At 55.3% G+C, this 11,170-nt stretch overlaps 3 protein-coding genes across 9 annotated transcripts; 1 reads left to right on the top strand and 2 right to left on the bottom strand.

The window, feature by feature from the left end:
• The first annotated feature begins 164 nt into the window (after positions 1 to 164).
• Positions 165 to 2,183, top strand: SOX15 (SRY-box transcription factor 15). Its single transcript, XM_081109684.1, has 2 exons — positions 165 to 1,105; positions 1,808 to 2,183. The coding sequence occupies exons 1-2, from the start codon at positions 573 to 575 to the stop codon at positions 1,971 to 1,973; spliced, it is 699 nt and encodes a 232-aa protein (XP_080965810.1). The 5' UTR covers positions 165 to 572; the 3' UTR covers positions 1,974 to 2,183.
• MPDU1 (mannose-P-dolichol utilization defect 1) lies at positions 2,176 to 6,338 on the bottom strand (the record flags this gene model as incomplete). 7 transcript variants are annotated; one of them, XM_081109677.1, is made up of 7 exons in its annotated part: positions 2,176 to 3,145; positions 3,301 to 3,411; positions 3,576 to 3,694; positions 3,814 to 3,899; positions 4,234 to 4,366; positions 4,543 to 4,608; positions 5,917 to 6,338. In XM_081109677.1, the coding sequence occupies 7 exons, from the start codon at positions 6,017 to 6,019 to the stop codon at positions 3,023 to 3,025; spliced, it is 741 nt and encodes a 246-aa protein (XP_080965803.1). The 7 variants fall into 7 exon arrangements, with proteins under 7 accessions (XP_080965803.1, XP_080965807.1, XP_080965806.1 ...); XM_081109681.1 differs by having other exon boundaries at positions 3,814 to 3,973; positions 5,917 to 6,024; XM_081109680.1 differs by lacking the exon at positions 5,917 to 6,338 and adding an exon at positions 4,696 to 5,749.
• A 1,589-nt stretch (positions 6,339 to 7,927) lies between these two features.
• CD68 (CD68 molecule) lies at positions 7,928 to 10,830 on the bottom strand. Its single transcript, XM_081109671.1, has 6 exons — positions 10,312 to 10,830; positions 9,769 to 10,211; positions 8,953 to 9,072; positions 8,753 to 8,825; positions 8,469 to 8,639; positions 7,928 to 8,249 (listed from the first exon to the last, which is right to left on the bottom strand). Exons 1-6 carry the CDS (start codon positions 10,358 to 10,360, stop codon positions 8,116 to 8,118), a joined length of 990 nt encoding a protein of 329 aa, XP_080965797.1. The 5' UTR covers positions 10,361 to 10,830; the 3' UTR covers positions 7,928 to 8,115.
• Positions 10,831 to 11,170: the final 340 nt, after the last annotated feature.

An 11,170-nucleotide genomic window follows, 5' to 3' on the forward strand; every position in this document is an offset into this window, starting at 1 on the left:
TGAGGGGGTGTTGGGGGCTGGGCAGAGCAGGATCCCTGGGTCTGCCTACCAGGCCCTAGCCTAGGTGATGCTGGCGCTCTTCAGGAGGCGCGGCCTGCTGGGAGGGAGTGGGGAGGAGTCAGTCGTTAAAAGCTGTTCCGGGGCCCGACTCACCCGCGAAGGCCAGGTGCGAGTGCTGTGGTACCCGGGCTGCGCTGCCCCGCCGGCTGCTCCAGTACTAGGGTCTGAGCAGGAAGTTTACGGCCTCCACCGAAGACCGACCAGCCGAGGTAGGAGCGGGACTGGGTCTGACGCTGCACCGCAGCCAGGAAAGGAGAAAGCAGCCCGCCCTGCACAGATTTTGCACTCCACTCTCCTTTGGGTGCAGGATTGATCCGGTAGCGAGCGGGGCTCCAGAATAAGGACTCTGAACTCGGGGACCAGAGATATACTTTCTAAGGACACGAGATTCTCTAGAACGACTCCATACTAGGAAGACACTTCCATTTTAAGGATACCGGGTTTGGAGATCAACGTTTCGCTTTAGAGGAGAGGGCGTGTAGGCGCCCTCTTCAAGGCTTCCCTCCATCCCCATGGCGCTACCCGGCCTCTCACAAGACCAGGCTTGGAGCCTGGAACCTCCTACTCCCACGGCCCCTGCCTCCTCATCCGTGGGCTCCCAGGAGCGGGAGGACGCCGAGAGCCCCGTGGTCTCCGGGGGCCTTCCCCTGGAGAAGGTGAAGCGACCCATGAACGCGTTCATGGTGTGGAGCTCCGCTCAGCGCCGCCAGATGGCGCAGCAAAACCCCAAGATGCACAACTCGGAGATCTCCAAGCGCCTGGGCGCGCAGTGGAAGCTGCTGGGCGAGGACGAGAAGCGCCCATTCGTGGAGGAGGCCAAGCGGCTGCGGGCCCGACACCTGCGCGACTACCCCGATTACAAGTACCGGCCACGGCGCAAGACTAAAAGCGCGGGAGCGGGGCTGCCCCATTTCGGCCAGGGGACCGGCTGTGTGGCTGTCAGCGGGCCGGTCTGGGGACCAGGATACGTGACCACTCAGGGGAGCAGAGGCTTTGGGTACCAGCCCCCCAACTACTCGACATCCTACTTGCCTCGTGGCTTCAGGTAAGTGGCTGGGAGCGGGGGTGAGGAAGGAGATGCCGAGTCCTCCCTCCCTGAGCCTAGATGGGACGCATACCAGAGGGCCTGGCTGACAAGGGGCCTGAACCCAACAAAGCTGAGGTCACCCCTTTGGGGTTTAGGGACGGCCCTGACGATTTGGGCAGCACCATTACCAGCACTCCCAGCTCTCTTGGGAGGGTTCTGGTAGCCCAGGGTTTTCCTGGAGGGCTTTCCCACCCACCTGGCAGCGGTGGCCCGGAGGGGGCAGACTACAGGCCCCTAGATGTTGACCTTGTCCCACTTACCCATCTGGATTTCCTGCCATTGCCTCCTCCACCCCCCACCCCCCACCCCCCACCGGCTTCTGGCCCTGGTGTGACCTGACTTCCTCTCAGCCCCCAGGGCAAGGAGAGGCTAATCCCAATTCTGCCCCTTTCTGGCCTGCTGCCCCGAAAGAGGAAAACAGGCACACAGCACGCAAGCTCGCTGGTGAGCCTGCCCCAACAAGGCTGCCCTGCTCTCTAAGCTAGCCTTGGGTCTGGTTCTGGACCTGCAGTACCTAATGGGCCAAAATAGCCAGGGATGGCTAGGTTCTATTTGTCTACCCAGAACCGGTCAGACCTGCCCTCACATGCACACTGGGGACCCTGCCTGGCATCACCAACCTAGGAAAGTGCCTTCTAACCCGTATTTCTCTCTTTGCAGCTCTTCCCACTCTAAACCAGAGGCCTCAACGTGCTCCCTCCATCAGAGTAACCCTAGGCTCCAGGGGGAACTGCTCCCCCACTACAATCCCTATCCACCCCCAGGCTCTCCTACTCCCTACAACCCTCCCCTCTCTGGGGCCCCCATGCCCCTGGCACACCTCTAATAATCGTGGGTATAGACCTCCCAGGAAGGGCTCCAACCTCTTTTTCACCCAGGACTATCCCCTTACTTCCAAAGGGCAAACCCTCCTTTTGCACCGTTGGACCACAGTTTAGAGGAGGCCTGCAGTCCAGCCCTCTCCCCCTCCCCCCATCCAGAGGGAGCAACATAACTTTTTATATTTTTTGTAGGACAAACACGGTTTTGTACAATTAAGCCATGTCTCTGCGTCTTTATTGCCCCATCTCTGTTCCCCCTCACTACAACAGGAACCAGCATCATCTCCACTCCCTTTTGCCTGGACCTGCCAGAGCAGGAACCTCCTCACCCCACCCTGGGGCCCTGACTGAGTCATTCTCCATCCCCCTTCCCCTGCCTCCCACCCAGCACTGGGGTCCAGGAGACAGTCCCAGCCAGGCTCGGGGAGGGAGGCAGCCATAAGCCCCTAGTCCCTTGCACTGTCCAGGCTTTGTCTTCTTAAAGCCAAGAGGAAAGTGGGGAGATGGGAGGGCAGGCAAGACTTTTGCCCAGGAGAGGTAAGTAGCTAGACATTGCTAAAAGAAGTTCAGCAAATGGTTCAATTAGTTAATAGTGCATACACAGGACAGTGCACAATCAATATCATGTCAGCCTGAAAATCTCTACCCCATTTCCTTTCTAAGGATTGGGTCTGCCATCTATGCCGGGGGTCCTCAAACTTTTTAAACAGGGGGCCAGTTCACTATCCCTCTGACCGTTGGAGGGCCGGACTACAGTTTTTAAAAAAAAAATTTGAACAAATTCCTATGCACACTGCACATATCTTATTTTGAAGTAAAAAAACAAAACGGGAACAAATACAATATTTGTATTTGCATGTGGCCCATGGGCCGTAGTTTGAAGACCCCTGATCTATGCCTTTCCACGGAAACACAAATGCTGGCTCAAAAAGTTGCATCTGCAGAGAAATGGGGAATGATTAAAAGTCACACCAGCAGGCTGGCTCAGAAGGACCCTGAGATTAGGTGGATGAATAGAAACATGGAATGGACTCTAGTAGCTGGATCAGCCCTACTACTCTTTTTTCTTCTTGTGAGGAGCCTTTACATTCCAGTAGAAGAGAAGCTGGGCAGCAATAAGGCCGTTACAGAGGGAAGAGACCACAAAGGTTCCAGCCATGAGGGGATCTCCAGTTTCCTAAATGCAAGAAACAGAACTAGGGTCACTCTTAAACGCCCCCCCCCCCCCCCCCCGCCCCACCTCCCCAAAAGGTTCGAGACCAGACAGCTTTAAGTCCTCAGGTGGGAGGTAAGATGTTTTAGTGCCCCCTAGCGGGGAGCAGGTGAACTCACCTGAATGGAGGTGAAGATTCGGGCCAGGGAGCCCCCAAAGAGCAAAAGGACTGTGATGGCGGAGAGCTGGCCCGTGTGCCCATTGCGGTAGTTGGTGGCTGCTTGGAGCAGCTAGAACAGGAGTTGAGACCCTTTGTTCTATCATCTGAATTCTTCCCATGTTCCCAGCAGATTCCCCCCATTCTCCTCAGTCTAATATTCCCATACACAGCTTCCACTCTGCTCCTCACCGAGTCCCTCCTCCCAATACTCCTTTCCTTGCTCCCAGTACCCACCTTCCCCACCACCACAGAAGGCATATTGGAGGCCTGGAGTATGGTGATCACGGCCAGGGGCATCAGTGGTGAAAGCAGCATCAGCAGGACCAGGGCGTAACACACTAGGAAAGCCACACCTAGGAGTCAGAGACAAGGAGTCCTCATCAACCTCAGGAGTCCTCTGGCTTCCCCACGTGGGGTTCCACCCGCCAGGGCTCTCCAGAGCCACAGCCTGCTCTCGGGTAAATGCCAGCACCTTTCACAGTTTGTCCTCTGTAGTGCAGGACCAGGAAGCAGATGGTGACTGTCTGGAGCATCAGGAACAGTGCTTCACCCCAAGAGCTGCAGAGTCAAGAGTTGGAAGGAAGAAAGGCGGGCCTGGAAAGAGGCAGGAAAAGCCTCCATAGCCCGTCCATCTGGAGACACAATTATCTGGTTACTCCCTGTCCTCCACAGCCCTGCTGGTTCCTACCTCCTGCCTCCCAGCACCACTACCTCCACCTCTGACAGACTCTCTGAATCTTGAGCACTCACGGATGCCCACCTCCTCATCAGCTCCATAGGTGGTGACTGTTTCCAAAAGGGCTTAAGCCTTTCCTGCCCTTTCACCTCCCTCACCCCGACCCCACTAGAGTTGTGGGTATTTACCCTTCGGGACAAAGGGCAAACCCCTCACCTGAAGGGGAAGTGGTTGACAATGCTGTAGACCATGGTCCCAGTCAATGCCACCAGTTCCAGCATGACTGACTGCAGGCTCAGCCCTTCCGCACTCTTGGCTCCGAGGATTTTAAACACCTGAGGCAGTTTCACTGGGAAAGGATGAGAAGGGTAGGGTTGAAGAGCTGCTATCCCTTGGAAGCACAACAAAACAGGTATTGAGAAGCATGTTACCCCACTTCTGGTTAAGGGACCCATCCCGTCCATGGCATTTTCGTACTCAGTCCCCATCCCCCCAACAGCAGGAAAAGGAAGATGAAATACATACCCAGCAGCGACCCAGCTACAATGCCCAGCCCCAGGCCTTTGCTGAGGAGAATCTTCAGGCAGGGGACTGAGGAGAGAAAAAGGGAGAAGCTGAGAGGGGTCTCAGGAACCCAGGCCAGGGCTTTCCGGCGACGGTCCAGGCCTACAGACTTACAGCCTCCTGTGGCTGCCACTGCTCCGTAAGACTGGCACGCACCCGCACAAGGAAGCCGGGTGTCCGGAGGCAGGCGGACACGGCCTGGCCCTTCCTGCGCCAGCTTAGGTCATGCTCAGATGAGGTAACTTCTCCAAAACAGCTTTCACCATTCCTTCTCTCCAACCCCATTTTCCACTCCCTGAAGATGGCATCTGCGCTCCTTGGTCCTGCCAGCCATGCGTGGCTCCGTTGGTTGAGTGTTGGTGCCGATTTGATTCCGGGCCAGGGCCCATGCCTGGGTTTCGGGTTTGGTCCCCAGTTGGGGAGCACAGTGAAGGCAACTGACCGATGTTTCTCTCTCTTCCGTCCTCTCTCTAAGCATGTCCTCAGGTGAGAATTAAATACACTCCGTGGTCTGACTTCCAAAGCTCTCCCAGTATCAAGCTGCACGATGCCCGAGGGTTCTCTGCTCCCTTATTCCCCCTCAGAGGCACCTGGCGATCCGCTTGGGCCTCGTCTTTGCCACTCATTCCGGACCCGCAGTCCCTGGCCCTGCCCTCCCGGGGCGCCCACGTCTTCTCCGGCTGGAAGTGTTCTCCTCAAGGAGCTCGGCCCAGTGGGTGGCAAGATCCTCACGGGTCATGAAAGCAGCTAAAACGAAGTGTTTCAGCAGCACCGTGGGTGCCGCGACCCGAGGGGCAGGCTGGGAAAGCTTCCCAGCGCGTCTGGGTCTCAGAGGGGCCTCGCGGTGGGACTGCCGCGTAGAAAGCGGAAGGAAGTCAAGTGATTCCGACATCAGACCGCCAACAAACGTGGAGGCCGGAGGGAAAGCATCGTCAGGGCGGCAGAAACCTTTGGGGGTGCGGCTGACGCCCTGGATTCATGAGGCCTGCGATCAAATTTGGCCTTGCTCCTGAAGGTATAGCGACCTCTTAAAGGTGGGAACTATTGGGTTATATTTTAACTTTGTTTTATAAAATTTGAGTCGTTTGGCTTTCCGTTTTCTAAAGCATAAACTTCACAGAGAATTACTTCCACCCGGCGACACCCCCCCCCCCCCCACCGTTCTCCCACCCCAAAATGGCGCACTGTCTGTACGGAGTCCGAGACACTTCCGCCCCTCTCCGCAGTAATTTCCGCCCAGCGAGCCATGCAGTGGTCACCGCCATCACTTATCCGCAGTCACGCCCCACTTTGGCGCTCCAGCAGGACTCTAACCAGATGCCGAACAAGACTCACCGTGAAGCAAATCCCACTGGACGAAAAATTGGTCGTAGCATTTCTCAGGTAAAAGAATCGGCACCAGCACCCGTTTGAGCAGCCCGTCCGCCTCGGCCGCCATCTTGTAAAGGTCGTTTCCGCCAGTTCCTTCGGAGCCTCAGTGACCTGCGGTGCGCATGCGCGCCCTGGACTCCCGCCTCCCGCCTCCCGCGACCGAGACGTTCCGCCGCTCTGCTTCGCTCCTTCTCAGCGTAAAATAGGTCTCGTCCCGCGACCACGGTGTGGCCCACCCTCCCTGCCGTTTGTGTTTTAAAGCGGCGAAAGCTGTACGCCTGCGCACTTCCTTGTTTCGCACCGTTGTTTACCCTTCCAGTCTGGAAGCAGGGTTTATGGTCCTGCTTTTCACCGCTTCTCCCGCTCGGCGCCATCTTCTCCTCTCTGCTGACTCGACTGTTCAAAATTGAAGAGGAGCCGAGTCTCCAAAATGGCGTTGGATGGGGGCGCTGTGCCTTCTCTCACTTTAGTTCTCCCGGCGTCTCCAGTGGGAACGGCACTGGCGGGAGCTTCTCCCCCCTTGTGAACCCGGGCCCGGGCGAGTGGGTGCGCCAGCCGCGGCTGGCCCGGGACAGGGAAGCGGAAGGCGGAGGTGGGGAAGACGAGACCATGTTCAGGGAATGGCACCCCGCCCCCTGCGGAGCCCAGCCCTGGCAGGCTCCCCGAAGCCCCGGCGGGGCCCTGTGAGCTCCCCTCCACCGCGCTGGCCTTTTGTGACCACATCCCGAGCAAGGGCTGAAGCCAGGCCGACCGCCCAGCAGCTCCTGTTGGGGAAACGGCACCCCGGACTACCTGGCGGGGTGATGCCCCGGCCACCCAGCATTGGGACACTAACTCTTGGCCGGTGGTTCGCAACCTTGGCTGCACGTTCGAATCACCTGGGAGTCTTTTTTAAAAATCCTGATTTCTGGGCCGCATCCTCCGGAAATTGTTTCTTTGTTACTAATGTTGTGGCCCCGCCCCATAACAAAGAAACAGAATTTCTGGAGGATGAGGCCCAGAAACCAGGATTTTTAAAAAAGATTCCCAGGTGATTCGAATGTGCAGCCAAGGTTGAGAACCGCTGCTCTGGGCCATCCCGGTGGTGGGACCGGCCTTCATGCTCGGCTGCTAGCACCAACCACACTGCCTTGCAGCCCCTTCGGTGCCTCTCAGGCCACAGTCTGCACGGTGGTAGGGGCTGTCTGTGAGGCCATGGTGGGGCTGTTGGGACGCTGCCACATGGGGGCTGCCCACAGTGGGGTGGGCCTCTAGGTCCCAGGGGCTACTTTCTGTAGTGTGAGGGTCCTATTCTGGCCCCCAGCAATTGCACTGTGAAGGGAGAGGCACTCAGTGATGGTGCAGGCTGTCTGGCAGGCCCTTTCCTAGACTCTGGCTGCCCCGGGGCTGCCACCCACCACCACTAAGTACACCATCACTTGGAACATCAGGGTTGGCTCCCTGGGTGGCCCCCGCTGGAGGGATGTTGTTCCCAGGAGCACAGAGGTTAATTGTATGTGGAGGCTATGCACCCACTGCTCCCATTGTTGATGAAACCCTTTGCTAGCATCCTCGGTGCAGGAAGGGTTTCATCAACAAGGTGGGCGGGGCAGGCATTCTTGTTGCTAAGGAGCCACTAGCACATCCTTTGGAAACAAAATGACACAGGTGTGACCTTCCCACCCACACTCACTGCTATCGCTGCCTGCTTCACCTGTAATTGCATGTAAGGGTCAGGAAGGCCTCCAGGATGGGTGACTACTGGACTGGAGAGGAGCTGGGGCCAAGGGCCCCACAATGAGGAAGGGAGGTGAGCAGATTCAACACCAGCTGCACCAGGCTTTGGGGGATGAACCCATGAGGATATTTGGCTGCACGTTGACATTTTCACCCCTCCTCACCAGCTCCCTTAGACTCAGCCATGTAAGGCATAGAAAGCATTATGGCAAGAAACTCACGGCTTTCAATCCTGGCAGGAAGGACAAGGAAAACCAAAGACAAAGATTTAAGTAGGCTTTACTATTCTCCCATTGGGGGAGGGAGAGGGAAAATGTCATATTTAATAAACACCTCCCTTCGGTTCTCCCAGTGGCATTATCTTCTTCTTCTTCAAGACAGAGAGGGAAGGAAGATAACTTTGTCTCTGAGTCAGTTGAGTGGTGCCCTGGGCGTTGGGACGAAGGCTCAGAGGGGCTGGTAGGCGGGCGCACGTCTCCGGGAGATGCAAAAGATAACAAGCACCAAGGTGAGGAGGCCGAGGGCGATCAGGCCGATGATAAGGGGCAGCAATATGGATTGGTCACTGGGACAAGAAAAACCTGGCAGAAAGGCAAGGCAAGTATCACAATGATGGTGGTGGGATAAAGGTGGGAGGAAGGCACATGGGGATGTTAGGAAGTAGGCAATTGGTGAGAAACTCGCCTAGATGACAGCAGTAAATGAAGGCAGAACGGGTAATGTAGAGGAAGGGAGGGAGTCGCCTGGAGTAGGGCTTTAATGCGGTGGGAGAGTTTGAGGAGGCAAGAAGTAAGTCTTACTTGGCCCAAAGGCCCCTGTAGCGGGTAGGCGAGCAGCTTGTAGCTTCAGGAAGAGCAGGTCGAGGTGGAAAGCCGGTGAAAGGATGATGCTTGCATTTCTGCAACTGAAGCTCTGGCCCAACGGGGCTTGGAGTTCTCGAAGGGATGAATTTTGAACCGAGAATGTCCATTCTAAGAGAGTGAGGAAGGATCAGCTCTATATCCACATCCCCATTCCCCAGCTTAGGTCCCTTTAGGAGTCCAGACATCTATTGCAAGTGACGAGAACGGGAAGGTTAACTCACGTGTTGCTTGCGGGAAGGACACGTTGTACTCCACAGCCACGTAGTTCAGGTACACAGTGCTCTGCAGTGGTTCCTGCAGAGGTGACCAGGAAAGCTCAGGGTAATGGGGGCGCGTGGTGTTCATGCCCACAGAGGAGGGATGCGGCAAGCGGTCAATAGGGAAAGGGCACTTGGAGAGTGAGGGATGAGGGGTGAGGTACCTGCTTGAATCCAAAGCTGAGCTGTCCATAGGGGAATGAGAGAAGCAAGTGGGGATGGGCACCCTCACAGCCTCTCTGGGGCGTGGTTTTGTTAGGGTTCAGTACAGAGATGCCCCAGGCCTGTGCAAGTTAAAGAAAAGAAAGTCATTAAGGCTACACAGCTGTGCCATCTAAAATACCGTTTCTTTCGCCCCAGCTGGTTTGGCTCAGTGGATAGAGTGTTGGCCTGCAGACTAGAGAGTCCCAGGTTCGATTCTGGTCAAGGGCACATGCCCGGGTTGCAGGCTCCATCTCCAGTTGGGGGCGTGCAGGAGGCAGCCGATCAGTGATTTTCATTATTACTATTTTCCCACTTTCACTTATTTAGGTTTCACGACACAGGTTAACTTGTCAGAAGTTGTCCACTCAGAGCTGCATTGCTGCTTCGGCCCTTTTGTCCTTGGTGCTTTTGGTCTTTTTTTCCAAAGCCACTTGTGACAACTTGGATCGATCCAGAAGATACTATGCTTTTTATTGTTTCTTGGAGACCTGTTAATTCTGTAACAGCAACTTAACCCTCCACTCCGGACAAACGGACGTACAGTTTGCCCATGCGCTCTCCCGGCGTCCCCCACCGGCCCCAGTGATTTTCATGATTGATGTTTTTGTCTCTCTCTCCCTCTCCCTTCTTCTCTAAAATCAATTTAAAAAATTTTTTTAATTATAAAAAATAAAATACCTTTTTTTCAACCCCACCTTGTGTTGGTCCCCTTCTCCACTCTTCCTTCTTCCCTTCTGAACCAGTCATACATATCCCCCCACCCCTTTTAGCTTTACCTCTTTTCCACCTTGGGTTGGGTACAGGATTCGAATCTGAATCTGGGCTTGGAGATGGACACAGGGCAGGGAACCATTAGGCCAAATGTAGTCTCCTACAGCTGCCTTGGAGCCTGGGCTAGGACTTGGAGAGGGTGTAGGTGGTCCTGGGTGGGGTGCGCTGGTGAAGGATCCTGGGCTGGTGGCAGTGCTGTTGCTCGTTGGATGAACTGTGGTATTTCCGTGGCTTGTCGTGCTGACAGGATTGTGAGTGGCTGTTGTGGGTCCATGGCTGGTGCTTGTGGTGGTGGTTCTGTGGCTCCTGGTGGTTCTGTGGCTCCTGGTAGTTCTGTGGCTGGTTGTTCCAGGGCTTGTTGTGCTTTCTGTAGCTGTAGGTGTCACCGTGAAGGATGGTACCAGTGTGGCAGATTTCTTATGAGGACAGTCATTTCCCGTCCCCTGGACTTTCAGCGGAAGAAAGACTGGTTAGCAACCCAGGGACAGGCTCCTTCCTGGGGGACGGCGTGGGGGGGCTCTCTCCCCTTTAGCCCCCTTTGTCCTTACCTGCTAGTAGTCCCAGCACGGCCCCCAGGAAAAGCACAGCAAACTTCATGGCGGAACAGCCCGAGTTCTTCGTAGTGTCAGTATCAGCTGCTCACCCAAGTCTACCCTATTCCCTGCCTCCTTTTGGAAAAGGAGGAAATGAAAGTCTTAACTTCCTGTAACTAAGACAGCCCTGCCCCACAACCTGACTCAGGCACCTCAGCCCCAACCACTTAGTCATTAAGTTTTTGTCACTGTATGATTGGCCCTGGCTTCACCGAAGTGGGAGTCGTCAGAATCAAGACCATCATGTGGGGAGAATAAGTGTTGATCCTTGGGGACCCATTTGTCTACCTCAACAAAACCCAACAGTTCTGGCAAATGATTATGGAACCAGTTGAAATGCAGCCCCTCTCTGATTTCCAAAGAAAATGTTTCCCAGAAAACAATGTAAAAATCAAGTTACCAGTCCCATTTCCCCCTCCCTCCATCACTTCCTCTTGACTGAGACATGTGAGGCACTTGTGATGGGGATTGCCCAACCCTACAGAAGGTCACTGTTAAATGACTTATCACAGAAGGGTAAAACGGTGAGCGGTTCAACCTGTGGGTCGCGACCCCTTTGGTGGTCGAAATGACCCTTTCACAGGGGTCGCCTAAGACCATCCTGCATATCAGATATTTACATTATGATTCATAACAGTAGCAACATTAGTTATGAAGTAGCGACGAAAATAATTTTATGGTTGGGTCCCAACATGAGGAACTGTATTTAAAGGGCCAGAAGGTTGAGAACCACTGGGGTAAAATGTCAGCTTGGGGAAGGGGATATATACCCCATAGCAGGTGGGAAGGGGAAGAAATGAGAAGCCCAAACAGG

The sequence above is a fragment of the Myotis nattereri genome (genome assembly GCF_964212035.1).
Source record: "Myotis nattereri genome assembly, chromosome: 16".
Taxonomy (NCBI): Eukaryota; Metazoa; Chordata; class Mammalia; order Chiroptera; family Vespertilionidae; genus Myotis; species Myotis nattereri.